General features: G+C 46.2%; 2 protein-coding genes across 13 annotated transcripts in view; one reads left to right on the forward strand and one right to left on the reverse strand.

The window, feature by feature from the left end:
* LOC128414741 (multiple epidermal growth factor-like domains protein 6) overlaps window positions 1-15,594 on the forward strand; it is a 211,322-nt gene that overhangs the window by 161,689 nt on the left and 34,039 nt on the right. For all 12 annotated transcript variants that reach the window (XR_008330721.1, XM_053390456.1, XM_053390461.1 and 9 more), the window contains 5 exons: window positions 484-615; window positions 1,456-1,584; window positions 4,310-4,441; window positions 6,557-6,685; window positions 14,787-14,915. Coding sequence is in view for 11 of the 12 variants with exons in the window: in XM_053390456.1 (XP_053246431.1) it covers window positions 484-615; window positions 1,456-1,584; window positions 4,310-4,441; window positions 6,557-6,685; window positions 14,787-14,915 (651 nt within the window). In the remaining variant the exon portion in view is untranslated. The remainder of the gene's footprint in view (window positions 1-483; window positions 616-1,455; window positions 1,585-4,309; window positions 4,442-6,556; window positions 6,686-14,786; window positions 14,916-15,594) is intronic.
* On the reverse strand, window positions 5,228-5,699 carry LOC128414744 (acyl-CoA-binding protein-like). The gene has a single exon (XM_053390470.1). The coding sequence runs from the start codon at window positions 5,647-5,649 to the stop codon at window positions 5,422-5,424; it is 228 nt and encodes a 75-aa protein (XP_053246445.1). The 5' UTR covers window positions 5,650-5,699; the 3' UTR covers window positions 5,228-5,421.

Below are 15,594 nucleotides of genomic sequence, written 5' to 3' on the forward strand. Positions count from 1 at the left end.
ACCCCAAGACTTGTGTCAAAAGTGATTCATTAATATAATAAGACTAACGAGTAATCTAACTCCATGGGACTTTCTTCCCAATAAACGTGTGTGTATGTGTGCGTACACACACACACACACGCACACACACACAGAGAGAGAGAGAGAGAGAGAGAGAGAGAGAGAGAGAGTTAGTAAATCACCTCCATAGAAAAGGCAGGCAAAGTGAATGTTTAATTGGTTGCTTAAAAATTAAAAAATTTTGAAACTATGTTTTGTTTTAGCAGCATGCACCACCTTGATGTGTTATGTTATAGTGGTATAGAAATAAATTAAGGAACTGTAGAAATCACATCACTTGGAAAATGGGGACTTCTCTTATACATGCACCATTCATTTTGTTCTTAACACTGTTTCTTGTAAGACTCTGTATCAAAGATACTCTAGGCCTATCACAGTATTTTTAAAAAATCCTTACTGATTCCTTACACTTTGTCTTTTTAGATTGCCCTGAGGGTTCCTGGGGTGTGAACTGCCACTCTGTCTGCGAACCCTGTGAGAATGGAGGGCTGTGTCACCCAGTAACTGGGACGTGTGAATGCCCATCAGGATACACTGGGAAATACTGCAATGCTTGTAAGTCTGCGATCCTCTGTGCTTGGTGGAGGGACAGGGCAACGGAGCACAAACTTCTGTGTTTTTAAAATAAAATAAAACCAAGGCTGCCCATGGAAATTTGTCAGGCTTTGCAGTGGAGTGTGGGGCTAGATGTTCTGGTGCAATCCTTGTGGAATGCCCTCCCACCAGATGTCAAAGAGAAAAACAACTACCAGACTTTTAGAAGACATCTGAAGGCAGCCCTGTTTAGGGAAGCTTTTAATGTTTAATAGACTATTGTATTTTAATATTTTGTTGGAAGCCGCCCAGAGTGGCTGGGGGAACCCAGCCAGATGGGCGAGGTATAAATTATTATTATTATTATTATTATTATTATTATTGCACCCACGCTGGGCTGGCGCAGTAATTGGATCTGGACTGGGCCCAATGCCATCACCTTACTGCAGCAAGACCAGCTCAAGATCCAGCAGATCTACGGCCGGCTCAGTTCAGCCCAGCCCTGTTTTATTTTATTTATTAAATTTCTATGCTGCCTTTCATCAGAGGATCACAGGGCAGTTTACAATATAAAACACAGAGCTTAAGAGCTTAAGTTTGAAACGAATGCTCAAAAGTTTAGAAAGCCAACGCTGACTCGCAGCTGCCTGTTAGGGTACCTTTAGCTGCAGCGCAGCGTAAAGATGCGCAGCAATAGGCAGGTGATTCTGCCCTGAGCTAAATGACTTTTCAGGACCTCTCTGCCCAGTGATCTGTAATGAGTGGATCATGACCACAGTTGCTCTCTTTCACATGGAACAGATGCCTTTGTCTGAGCTGATAGATCTAAGTGACAAGTGCTGCACGCTTATCTCTTTTCAGCTTGCCCCGCTGGTTACCATGGGAAAGAATGCTTGCTGCAATGCAGCTGTCATACTGATGCTCAGTGTAACCCCATCACTGGGGAATGCACATGCCCCCCAGGTTGGATCGGCCGTGACTGCAAGCAGCGTAAGTCAAAGCCTCCATTATCAGCACCTGCTCCTTCCTGCTGCTGCCAACGTAATCAAAATCCTAAAGAACGAGCTCGGCAGCTTCTTAGGCAATTAAACTTCCCTGCTACATGTATATATCTAATATATTCCCAGCTAATCTTCCTGCCTCTGTAATTGTGTATTTATGGGTTCATGTAGCCTGGCTGGCTATAATCCTTAATCATGTAAGTCTAAAATGTAGAGGGCGATGGCTGGTGAAGCGGAGAGGTTTGATCGGAGAACTTTATTCCATCACTGTTCGCCAGTTCCTCCAAGCACAAGGCACAGCATTCAGACTGACAGCTGGTGCTGTGTCCCCACCCCAATTTTCAATGCAGCTTAGTTCAGAGCTAATTCCCAATGTGAGGATGTGGGGCAGGGGGGAAGACGCTTGTCACAACACGTTGAGTGAATCCCGTTTTCTTGCAATAGAAAGACGGTCCCTGGGTTTGTGAATTTAAATATCGAGTGAAATTTGTTGCCTCTGGATTGCAAATGAAAGGCAGCAGGATGTATGGAGGGGGAACATTATAGATGTCAAAACTTACCTGCATTGCTGCCTCATGCTGTGCTTCCCCTTTATTTCCATGTCATCTTGTGGTGCCTTTTCATGGCCTGTTCATTTATCACATTTATCTTAACAACCCTGAGATACAAGCTGGCTCAGGATACAGCGACTTGCCCAAGGCTGCTTAACCAGTGAGCTTCATGACTAAGTGCTCTTTCACACATTAAGGAGCAGCAAATCCGAGTGCTCACTCAACAGGGCGCCGTAGCCAATCGGAGCTCTCTGTTGAGCATATGCATCATGCTCTCAAGCACCCATTTGTCACTGTTGAACTTGAAGGACACATTTATAAGACTATTGCCTACAAACGAAAAGTGCCACCAGGCCGCCAGCAGCAAATGGGAACTACATCTCCTGGTCCAAGTCCAACTACTGCACACTTTTTCTGCTTTGGAAGGTCACCATTGAAATGCTCATTGGTCATAAGCATAAAAAGCCATCACAAGGGGATTAGACCAATTATATCAAGGGTTAAACCACAGAGCCTAGGACTTGCCGATCAGAAGGACGGCAGTTCGAATCCCCGCGACGGGGTGAGCTCCCGTTGCTCAGTCCCTGCTCCTGCCAACCTAACAGTTCGAAAGCACGTCAAAGTGCAAGTAGATAAATAGGTACCACTCCGGCGCGAAGGTAAATGGCGTTTCCATGTGCTGCTCTGGTTCGCCAGAAGCGGCTTAGTCATGCTGGCCACATGACCCGTAAGCTGTATGCCGGCTCCCTCGGCCAATAAAGCGAGATGAGCGCCGCAACCCCAGAGTCGGCCACGACGGGACCTAATGGTCAGGGGTCCCTTTACCCTTTATCAAGGGCCATGAGCTGTAATGGCTATACACCTGTTCCAGGTTCAAAGGCAGTGTGCCATTGGACATCAGTTACTGGGGAGTAAGAATGAGAGAAGGCCGCTGTGGGAAACAGACTGCTGGGGAGTAAATGTACCATTGACTTATTATTCCATTCTTATAATACCTTGGCGTACAGAAAACGGTTGCGAAAGAACAACTCAAGGCAAAAAGCCCTTTCACTGGCAGCTGCAGTGGACAGAAGGAAATGTGGCCATCACAGATATCCTTCTAGAGGCCAGTTCATGGAGGAAAACCCTCGTAGAATCATAAAATTGTAACATTGGATGGAACACCAAAGGTCATCTAATCTAGCCCCCTGCAATGCGGGAATCTCAGCTAAAGCCTCCAACCTTTTTATTTTAGTCACAGTGTTCTGTGTGTGATGCTCAGTGCTATTTTTCTAGAAAAAGGGGTGCCACAAACACCTCCCTCACTCTCTTAGAATGGCAGTGGTGCCACCTGAGAGGTGCTGGAACTGAGTTCTGGCTGAAAAAAAGCCCTGGTGTTGCAACACAACTACATGAGGGGGGAAAATAGAATGGATTTTAATAGTGGGTGCATTTGGAACTAAGCACAGTCTGAATATTTGCAGGGCCTACTGACTTACTCCCACACAATGGACCCTTTCTCCTCTCTTTCTCAGAGAGGGCCGCAACAGTGATTTTAACAGATGTTCTTCCTTTAATCACCTTATAACAAAGAATGCTGGCAACGCACCCAGTGCAGACTTGTGCATGTTCATTCACTCGTCACTTCTTCTGTGTTCTTTGGGGCTTGCTCCTTAGTGAGGCAATTTTGGATACATAGGAACCCGGCTACAACTGCCTTCTGCCTTGATGTTTCTGACATGGGTCTTAACTTCACAGCAACCTGCAGCTTGAGGGCCAATTGCAGAAGCCCCCTGAAAGGGATCTGACATCTGGCAGGAGAGATATGTCCCTTCTCCAGCAGCCTACTGGGGGTTTGGGTTGGAAGGAGCAGGGTGGTTGGGAGAGAGGGGGAGATGGCAGAGAGAGGGGGGGAGAGAGAAAGATGGCAGAAAGATAAGTGGGGTAGCAGAAAGTGAGGGAGCAAAAGGAGGGAGGGAGGGAGGGAGGGAGGGAGGGAGGGAAGGAAGGAAGGAAGGAAGGAAGGAAGGAAGCCACTAGCTTCACCAGTCCCAGCCATATAGCCCCTCACAAGGGAATGCTTCAGAGAGAAAGGTTCCCAATCGCTGCTTTATAGACTCCCAAACCCAGGAATCCTTTGCTGTTGTTGCAGGCAGCCATGTAACATTCTGTATTATTTTTCAGCTTGCGGTTCTGGCTCCTGGGGACAGCTCTGCGGAAACTCCTGTGACTGCAGAAACAGTGATGGGAGCTGCAACCCGGTTACTGGCGTCTGCTTCTGCGAAGCAGGATACACTGGGAAGCGTTGTGAGCAGAGTAAGATGTTAAGCATGCCGAAGAGGGGAATTCTCAGAATAAAGGAGTGGGAACTGTTTTCCCCGTTGTGTGCTTATAGGAAAGGGTCCAGCTGGTAATTTATTTATTTTTTAGGATGTGGAGAAGTCCACTTGGGAGGACTCAGATTTCAACCTCTGTATAAGCATTTGCTTAAAATGTGTACTCCAAGAAGGAGTCTGTTTTCATAGTTGTTTGGAAGGAATAGCTAGCCTGACCATTAGACTTCATGTCTGGATGATCAAAATGCTTTATTATTTGCATCCTCGGTTCCCCAGTGTATTCTTGGGCAGTTAATGCCTGCATTTATCCATTTCTGTTCTTTTTATTTCTAGGCTGTATTTCAGGATAGGAACTTGGCATAGCCCTCATTAACCTTCCCTATCTGGGTACTATTCAAAGGGTGTTGGACTCCATATCCCATCAGCCCCAGCCCACATGGCTAATGGTCAGCGATGGTGGAAGTTGTAGTCCAAAACATCTGGCGGGAACTAGGTTAGGGAAGGCTGGCCCCTTTATTGCCTAGTATGGGCATTAAGATCAGCAACTGGAACCTGGTTAGTTCCGCCACAGCCTGATGATTATTGGCTTCTGGTAACACAGAGGTGGGCTTTTTCACTGTTGACGGCAATGTTGTGGAAGGCCCTCCGTGCTGAAATGCAAGGGGCTCCATCAGTATTGGCATTCCACCGTCTCTTGAAGACACTCCTGTTTAGACAAGTATTCCCTTCTACTTGGAACCTCCTTATTTATTTTTATTTTTTGAAATTGATAGTGTTTATTATACAAACCATTAGAAGTAAATTTACACAGCTATTAATTATAGAAAGTGGCATCAAGTCTTGGCACTGCCATACTGTGTAACACAGTTTAAGTTAGTAGAGTAAGGCATGATTCCATTTTAAGGTGTGCAGGGAAGGGGTTTATTGCATTCCATATTTTTCCTTCAGCTCTTCCACTTTTTAAATATATGCTTCCATTGCATCTTCTTTGGACATTCCTTTCAAGGAATTCCAGGCATCCCACTTGGCCTTGCCTTTGAAATCAAGCATCCCAGGATGGTCTGTATTTACATCTCCAACTGTGGCCTGCTTGTAATGGCTGTAGATATCCAGCATTTCTTGATCTGTTGGTTGGGTCTTCAGCTTCTTGACTTCTTCTGCAGCTTTTTCAAACTCTGCCTGGGCCATGTTGCAGAAGCGTGCAGCAACCTCCTCCCGATGCAACAAAAGGGTGAACTGCACCCGTTCTTGGAATCTCCTTACTCAACTGTTTTAGTGTTTTGCAATTATGCATGAATATTTTATAGCTGATTTTATACTTGTAAATGGTTAAGATGCTACACTGACATGATGTGATATGTAAAGTAATAAACAATCTCTATCCTTACATTTAGGAATGGAAAAACCTTTCTGTCTTTCTTAGGGAAGCCTCTCAGGAGGCGGAGATACCCACCCAATAGTGCATCTTCTACCGTATTGGCCCGAATACAAGCCGTACCTGCAAATAAGCCGCACCTTTAAAATTCAAGAGGAGGGAGACAATACCTGAATATAAGCCGCTCCCTTAAATTGGGTTACAGGCTGCAGTTGGTAGAATTGTAACTCTGAGCCAATTTAAGCCTTTGATCTTGCAAGCCCACAAAAGTTACCGTACAATCACTAAAATCGCAAACCACTATTCAATTGCTACAATTCCGCAGGCACTCAAGCCTGCAAATTGGCAATAAAACATTTTTTTTTGTTCCCTTTTACCATATGTCTGTTTCAGCAGCAACATCGTAGAAGCCAATTTTTGTAAGGTTGAGAATATAAGCCGCACTTTAACTTTTCACGGTCGGAATTTGGGGGGAAAGTGCGGCTTATATTCAGGCCAATACGGTATTTTGCCTGGGCTCTCTCTGAATTGCAGTAGCCACAAAGATGCACAGTTATTCTCCATGCTTATTTGAAAATCAATTTCTGTAAAAGCAAATTATTATTCCCCCCCCCCCTCCTCCATGCACAGGTAGCCATTTAAACTGATCAAAGAAAAGCCAAGATTGATATCTGTGCCTGATTTTTGCCAGAATGCTTGTCTCTTGTTCTCTGTACACAGGATGCCCCAAGGGAACCTTTGGCCTAAGTTGTAAACATAGCTGCCAATGCAAAAATGGAGCGATCTGTGACCACATGAGCGGAGCCTGTACTTGTACAGCTGGCTGGATGGGAACCTTTTGTGAAAAAGGTATTTCTCGCTCCCTTCTCTGTCCTCCCCGCTGTCTCCTTTCTTCCTTCCTTCCTTCCTTCCTTCCTTTCTTTCTTTCTTTCTTTCTTTCTTTCTTTCTATCAATGCGTTTCTCAACAGCGACGTTTTCTGCAGATTTTCAGTCTGTTGTAAAGATGTTATTGATTAGCTCAGCAGCCTAGGATAATTTACCAGCTCAGTGATGTACTTGGTAAGACAAAACAGGCCCATTCTCTTAATGGTGGTTAAGAGGTCAGGATCACATCCCGGGATTGCGTGCAGAGCTCCTCCTTCCCTCCAGTTTTTACCATGGCAGCAAAACCTAAGTTAGCAGCACCTTTATCGCCCCTTTTACCAGGATTGTTTAACTAGCTTCACACCCTGGTTAAGTGGAGATTTACCAGCAGTTTATATTAGCGCTGTCCTCCACAGCAGATAAAATAGGAGTGGGCAGAGGAGATCCTGCAGAAAAGGAACAGACAATTCCATGGGCAACACAGTAAAGAGTCTAATTTAGCAACCCCATGCATCTATTTTATCGTAAGAAAGCCCCACTGAGTTCAAGGGCCTTTACCCCCAATTCATTGTACACAGGATTGCAGCTTGAGCCTCTTTGGCACTGTGGGTTAAACCACAGAGCCTAGGGCTTGCCAATCAGAAGGTCGGGGGTTCGAATCCCCGCGATGGGGTGAGCTCCCGTTGCTCGGTCCCTGCTCCTGCCCACCTAGCAGTTCAAAAGCACGTCAAAGTGCAAGTAGATAAATAGGTACCGCTCCGGCGGGAAGGTAAACGGCGTTTCCGTGCGCTGCTCTGGTTCACCAGAAGTGGCTTAGTCATGCTGGCCACATGACTCGGAAGCTATACGCCGGCTCCCTTGGCCAATAAAGCAAGATAAGCGCCGCAACCCCAGAGTTGGTCACGACCAGACCTAATGGTCAGGGGTCCCTTTAACTTTACCTAACCTTTACAGAGTTACCCTTTAACAGTAGCTTCCACACTCATTCCCAAGAAGCTCAGCAGCAGTCAATGAAAAGATTGGCAGTGGCAGGCAAGCTTCTCTGAAAGACAGCTTGCCACAATTACCTGTCTTCCCTTGCAATGCACAACAGGGTTGGGGGGGCTGTTTTCAGCCCAAGGGCTCCGTTGACAGCTGGGATAGCTCTGTCGGTGGAGCACGAGACTCTTAATCTCAGGGGCGTGGGTTCAAACACCACGTTGGGCAAAAGAGTCCTGCATAGCAGGGGGTTGGACTAGATGACCCCTGTGGTCCCTTCCAACTCTCTGATTCTTTGTTTTATATTCGCTTCTGGAGGCCATATGCCAGGGGTGAAAAGGGCCAGAGTCAAAAGAGGGCGGAACAGCAGTACAGTAGGCTAATTTCTACACAGAATTGCACACCCCTCTGCACCTTCCACCCAGGATTCATGATCAGAATTCAAGGACACATTCCAGCCAGGCAAAAACACCCCAGCTGGGTGGGAAGTGGTGCTGATGAGAGGCATGGCCCAGGAAGAGTGTGGGGAAGCCTCTCCTCTGAACAGAGGAGAGGAGTTGTGAGCAGGAGCCGGTTCCCGTGTCGGCACAGGGGAGTCTTCGGCCCCCTGTGTCAGCTTACCTAGCTGCCGCACCGCGCCCATGGGACAGCCAATAGGGCTGGCTTGGGGGCGGGGTTTAGCCTCATACAAGCGGCCGCGGCAGCTCTGTGCCCTCATTGTGCACCCAGAAGACGACGGATCACCCACCCTCCCTTTAGGTCATACCTGTGCTTCTGACCTAGGGACGCAGGTGGCACTGTGGGTTAAACCACAGAGCCTAGGGCTTGTCGATCAGAAGGTCGGCGGTTCGAATCCCACAACAGGGTGAGCTCCTATTGCTCGGTCCCTGCTCCTGCCAACCTAGCAGTTCGAAAGCACATCACAGTGCAAGTAGATAAATGGGTACTGCTCCAGCAGGAAGGTAAATGGTGTTTCTGTGCACTGCTCTAGTTCGCCAGAAGCAGCTTAGTCATGCTGGCCACATGACCCGGAAGCTGTACGGCGGCTCCTTCGGCCAGTAAAGCAAGATGAGCACCGCAACCCCAGAGTCGGTCACGACTGGACCTAATGGTCAGGGGTCCCTTTACCTTTACCTATGCTTCTGACCTTGCTATGGACTTTGGTTGGTTGCCCAGGGGGCCTGGTAGGAATTTTTACGCATTGGGCAAATTAGCACCAGTCTCATGGTTTTTCGCCTACCTCGTAGCAATTCGTCACAACTTTTGGGTGTTGGCGGTTAGGCATTGGAATATGTGTCGTGTGTTAGAGGGGGGGTTATGGCCATCACCTACCCTCTCCTCGTTTGGGTATTCCGTTAAAGGAATCTGGCGGTTTTGGATCCTGTCCGATGCCCTGCTGGTGGCTAGGGCCATGGCACGACCCCCGGTGACATCAGAGGAAGCTTTCAGTTGTATTTTCATCAACAAGCTCCTCCCACTGGTTGTTAACCTTTGGATGACTCCCTGCTGCGCGGGGTGGAGTCATGTATAGATTGTTTGATCCAGTGCCTAACCCAATACCACTCACATGCTGTAACCAATAAAGTTGTGGCCTTCTTTAGCCCATTAACCTTAAATACATGCGTCCTTGTGTCTTATTTATCTCAAGCGGGTGGCGGGTCCTCGACTCACAAAGAGTCAAAAGAACACGGTAATAGAGAGCTGGAGAGCCCTTAGGTTTTCCAGCCCAGATGTAAAGCCACATGGTTATGTCCTGCATCACAGTTCATACAGGGTTGTAGTGAGGTCTAGCAAATGGCGTTGGGAATGGACACATCTATTAATGGTCTGTTGTTGCTTTTTCTGCATGTTTCACCCGGCGTCTGATTTCTGCATTGATCCACAGTTGTTCTTGTTTTTAAAAAAACATTGCCTCAATGTACATATTTGAATACGTGTTTTTTTCCCCTCTTTAATATACTAAAGCTGCCAAGAACTGGTGCTACAGCATTTGGAGAAGGGCAAAATCTGCTGGAGAGCAAAGTTATGATCCTCAGTAGGGGTCTGAGTATTGTGCATCGTAGCAAAAAAAAAATATTTTTAAAAATGCAGAGATGAAATTATTTGGAGCTTCCCTACCTGGCATCTTATGTGAACAGACTGTGAACTCTTAGGACCCCTGGCAGAATGTTCTGCAACTCAGTGGGACTCCGCAGAATACGCATAATAGGTCCTCAGTGGGGACGCTTGGGGAAGTACTGTAATTCTTTGCAAATTCTGATACAAAATTGACCCTATCTGTAGTTCCGCAGACTAATATGCAGAACCAGGCGTTGATATAACATTGCAGTGCAATTCTTGGCTTTAAAAAGAAGTACCAAAATCATGTCAAAATGTGTATTTTAGGATATAACACACATGGAATTGCATGTGTCAGAGACTCGGGAGCAGAAGAGCAAGGGAGAGAGCAAATAGAGAGCGGAGGAGAGGAATCAGAGGGGAGCGTAGGGGAATATGACAGTGGCCCGAGAGATTCCATGAGCTTCTCCAGCGAATCAGAAGATTCCCAGGAGGGGGCGCCTATGGTAAGGGCGAGGGGAGTCCCAGGGGGGACGCTCCATAAACAAGGAACCAGAGGGGACTCCCAAGGGAGTAGCGGAGGATCAGGACCAGTTCCCCCACCAGAGCACAGTGGGGGGGAAGAGTCACATGAGTCAGGACCAGCTTCTCCTCCAGCGGGGAGAGAAGATGAGTCAGGGGTAACCACGCCCCCATCGGGGAGTGGGGAAACGGAGGGAAGGCCAGGTCCAGCTAGCCTCCCCGAAAGAGGGAGCAGTGACACAAGTGTAACGGTCAGAAGGAAAGTGGGAGGCTGCGCGCGCGCGCCAAGTTCAAATGTGGAGGAGCGCGGGACAGCAGAAAACCCGGATTGGGAGCCAGGTCCTAAAGCCCGAAGGAGGGGGGGAGAAGAGTCGGGGGACTCAGCGTCAGAAGAATCTAGGAGGGCTGAAACTCCGACTAGCAGGAGGACCCAGAGAAAGAAGGAACAGAGGAAGAGGTGGAGTAAGGCTAGAATCTTAAGCTGGTGTCAGGGGGGAGGAGATTCAGATGGGACTTCTACGGTCTGAGGCATAGACGTAGCGTTGCGCGCTGCGCGCCTGCAAATGAAACTGAACTTCAATAAAGACCTTTTTACTTGAGGAAGAAGCAGCGTTGGTCTTGTGTGAGCTGGGACCTTGGGCAGCGCTGACAGCATGCTTTGCAAGAAAACACACTCCATAAGTGCAGATTTAAACACGAATTCTTTGCAGATAGATGTGGAAGCAGGATAGAGTATGTGCAAAGCATTTTAGAGAGTTCTAACTCCCACACTAAATCTATTGTTCTTGTGATGTTACTTTGTAAGGCAAGTACATAAGGAGAAATCAAATGCCTGTGTTTTAGTATCTGAGCAAATTGTAATTTTTGTGTGTGTACCTGTGGTGCCCTCTAGTGGAAACGAGGCCAATTTGCACCTTTGACGAAAAATACTCAGGCAGCTCTTTGTTTCCCCTAGGATACAAAATAAATAAATCTTAACACCAGCAGTATCACAATAAACTTTATTCAGCTGAAGTAAAAAAAACGAAAAAGCAGTGAGCTAGCCTGCCTGTTCCTTATGGCCAGAGTTTTAAAAGACGGAGGAGAAAAATAAGTTGCTGGTAGGAATGAGGAAGAAATTTGTTTCATATCACATGCAAAGATGAGCTTACCTACTTTGGGATTTACAGATGCGGGGAGCAATTTCAGAAGGGATCGAACGGTTGGCACCCTCCTGTTTCAGCAGTCATATTCCTTTTTGGGGAACAAAATGAAGGAGAAGCCATAGGGTGCCACCGCCTGTTTGTGGTGTAATGCTTAGAGCAGCCTTTCTCAACCTGTGGGTCCCCAGATGTTGTTGGACTACAACTCCCATCACCCCTAGTTAGCAAGGCCAGAGCTCAGGGATGATGGGAGTTGTAGTCCAACAACATCTGGGACCCACAGGTCGAGAACCACTGGCTTAGAGTGTCAGACTAGGACTTGGAAGGCCTGGTTCAAATCCCCACTTAGCCATGTTGTTGTTGTTGTTTAGTTGTGTCTGACTCTTTGTGACCCCATGGACCAGAGCACGCCAGGCACTCCTGTCTTCCACTGCCTCCCGCAGTTTGGTCAGACTCATGTTAGTAGCTTCGAAGACACTGTCCAATCATCTCGTCCTCTGTCGTCCCCTTCTCCTTGTGCCCTCCATCTTTCCCAACATCAGGGTATTTTCCAGGGAGTCTTCTCTTCTCATGAGGTGGCCAAAGTATTGGAGCCTCAGCTTCACGATCTGTCCTTCCAGTGAGCACTCAGGGCTAATTTCCTTAAGAATTGATAGGTTTGATCTTCTTGCAGTCCATGGGACTCTCAAGTCTCCTCCAGCACCATAATTCAAAAGCATCAATTCTTCAGCGATCAGCCTTCTTTATGGTCCAGCTCTCACTTCCATTCATCACTAGTGCCAGAATAGGATAGGTAAACACTACTAGGGGTTGGGGAACATGCTCACTGGTCTTCCTGCTAACATTCCTGGAGGCACCATCTGCAAGCTCGCCATTCCCATTCCATTCCAAGTGTCTCAATTTTCCAGGAACATTCCCAGAATTACAAAAGCCATCCCGGCTCCTGATCTGATCCCAGAATGTCCCCATTTTTCCTGCCAGGGCTGCCGCCTGCCAAGCTCAAGAAGGAGGGTGAGCCGGCGTTTGTCCCAAATGGCAGCGGCAGTCAAGGAGCATCCCGTTGCCTCTCCATGGCCTTGGAGGGGAGAGGTGGCTATCCCTGAAGCCTTTGGAGCGCAGCAGGAACTCGCGCTGCACTCCGAAGGCTTCAGGTTCCTTTCGCTGAAGCCAGGAGAGCAAGACTCTCCTGGCTTCAGCAGAGAGGGAGAGTGCACAGCGCCCCTTCAGCCAAGCGGTAGGAGAAATGTAAGGGGCTCCATTTCTCCTGCCACTTCGCTGAAGGGGCGCTGAGCAGAGAGGGGGAGAATTTTTTTTTCTTGTTCTCCCCCTCTAAAACAAGGTGCGTCCTATGGTCAGGTGCGTCCTATGGAGCGAAAAATGCGGTATATCCTGCCTTTCTCCCAAGTACTTAACTGTGATCTCCCACAACACATGGGGTGAATAGAAAAAGAGAGCCTAACTCCCCCTCCCCCTCATGTTTGGAGCAAGTAAGAAGATTTACCATATGGGAGCCTGTTAAGGTTGCCATGATTTCAACCAGCCACCGCAGCTATGCCATAAACAGGAGCTTTGATGTGTCAATGTTTGCAGGTTCTCTCCATGCAATTAAAAAATCACCTGTTGATTTGTGGATATTAAGTTGCAGTTAAAGACACAGGAGCAGACCATGCTTACTTGTTTTCTTTATTATTTATTTAATATGGTTTTATTGATTTACAATATACAACAATTAAAGAAAAAGATACAAAAGCAAACATTCAACTCTCCCCACTCCAGGACGGATCAATTTAGTTAAGTCTGCCAAAGTCCAGTGTGTGATTTCAGTAGTTGCCATTCTTGAGGGCAATCAGTAAAGGATTTTATAAAAGGATGCCGTATTTCAACAAAATCATCTACACCATTTGTATTATTCAGTACATGTAATCTCTCGGTTAATTTTTCTGATACAGCAATAGACCATATATTCTGTTTCCAATGAGAGATACACAGATCATAGGATCACAGAACTGTAGAATTGGAAGGTACCCCCAAAGCATCCATGACAGATGGCCCATCTAAACCTCTGCTTAAAAACCTCCAAAGAAGGAGGCTCTGAGGAAGATATTCCAATACTTTTCAATTCTGTGCCATTCGTAGGTGTGCTGCTACTAAAAGAAAAGTAATTAGTTCTTCATAGCAAAGGTCAGATTTCCCTTCTTTAAAAATAGCTAACAATCCCAAACCTGGGGTACATTTCACATGTCATGGATTCTACTCAGTATTGATCCAGAGCAGATTCCAGCATATGATTCCCAAAAAATAGACCAGAGGCAGTTAATATTTCATCCAGCAGAGCTTTACTGTTACTGAAGGCAAATGAGCATAATGGTCACAAATCCAATACATTCAGGATTGGCACTGTCCATAAGAAATCCAGTTGCAGCAGACTTAACTTAAACCTACAATAACTTATAGTAAGTCTAAACCTTAACACTAAGCATACTATGTACAGACCATCACACCAGAAGGAAAAGAGATAAAGTGAAACCCAGGCTCCTTCTGGCCTTACTTTTATAGTCAGCATGACCTTGACAGAAGAGATAACAGAACCAGTTTAAGCCAGCTGTACTCAGCTTCTCTGAAGGTATAACCCAAACATCACGAACCTTCTGCTTGCTTCTTTCATACAGAGAAGCTTCCAGAACCCTCTTGAATTAATTAAATAGGAAAGATCTCTACACATCAGATCAATACTTTCTGTACTAAGAAATGCAAACTGACACATTTCACATGTATTATAGCTTATTTCTGTAAATACCCTCTCCCAGAAGAGCTTTATATGTTCACGCATCCACCACATGTGAAATGTTGTACCTATACTATTGTGCCCTCTGCTGGAGTTTTACTTGTTTTCTTTATGGATGATCTGTTGGAAACCCTAGAGCTTAACATGCTTAATTGATGAGTAATTCACTGGCATGGTCACAACACACTATCACCTGGACTTCCTTTGAAACATTGTGGATTGGGTTGGAGTGCTGATCTCATTTGTGACCCATCAAGTGAAATGTCTGACTAGTGTATTGTGTTCAGCATGGTGGGCCATGACTGAATCAGTATCTGACTAGACGTTCCGTGCTATTCTTTCAGCAGCATAATTTTCTGGCTAGCATCAAATATGTTATTTATACATTTTCATGCTGAGGGAGGCCAGTTTTACAGTCCAAGCACCGCTTTGCCTCCGGTGCAAGAGACAGACTCTTGGATCAGCTCTTAACTAAAACGTAAATGTGTGCATTCCCCTGTTACTTCCTAAAAGCTCTGTTTCGGGGAAGGCGAATATTGCTTGCCAGATAGATAGATGTATACACAAATGAGTATCACCCTCATCATTTTCCATCTTCAGCTTGTCCAGATGGCTTTTTTGGGCTGGACTGTCATCAGGTGTGCAACTGCAAGAATGGAGCTGTCTGCAATCACATCAATGGAACCTGCCAGTGCCTCCCTGGCTGGATCAGGCCCAGCTGTGAGCAAGGTTTGTATACTAATGAGAAAGTATCTCTCTAAATCTTACCAAACTCATCCGTGTGTGCATACCAGATCTGTGTGCAGATGCAGATCTGTGCGTGCAGCGTGATTTATGCAGAATGATTGTTTGCATGCAAGCACCATGATTATACATAATATTTTTCATGATTTTGGGGGGCATTCCCCTCCAAGAGCTCACCCGTGGAACCCCAAATCTTCATTTTTGTGCTCCTCTCAAGTTTAATAAGCAGGCTGCAAGCTGCTGGGAAGACTATGAGCAAGTTAATTTTGATGTGTATGTGCTATTGCTTATGCATGCATAAAACACTTGACAACAGCTGTAGAGTATATTTCTTCCTTTTTTACATAAATAAAAAATAGCAAGGGTTGATTCATAAGGTTATGATGATTCAATTATTGTATGATGGTCTAGCTATTTGAAATTATTACCACATGTTGGCTGCAACAGTTGTCTCCTACATTTTGCTAATCCCCACATCCACAGGTTATCCAAATCTACTTCTATGGCAATAGAGGGGGGAGGGGTCAATTGAACAGCAGATATTCCCTTGGCGCATTGGCTTTGAAATCACAGTATGCTGGGATCTGAATGGAAATGGGTTGTGGGAAGGAATCTTGGATACAAGAAACTCTTTAGCGGATAGATCAGTTTCATAATCCAGTTC

Source organism: Podarcis raffonei, chromosome 5 (assembly GCF_027172205.1).
Source record: "Podarcis raffonei isolate rPodRaf1 chromosome 5, rPodRaf1.pri, whole genome shotgun sequence".
NCBI classification, from domain to species: Eukaryota; Metazoa; Chordata; class Lepidosauria; order Squamata; family Lacertidae; genus Podarcis; species Podarcis raffonei.

Bases quoted from the DNA above. Each gene is read 5' to 3' on its own strand.
- LOC128414744 (XM_053390470.1), bottom strand. From the start codon at position 5,649: ATGGCCCAGGCAGAGTTTGAAAAAGCTGCAGAAGAAGTCAAGAAGCTG.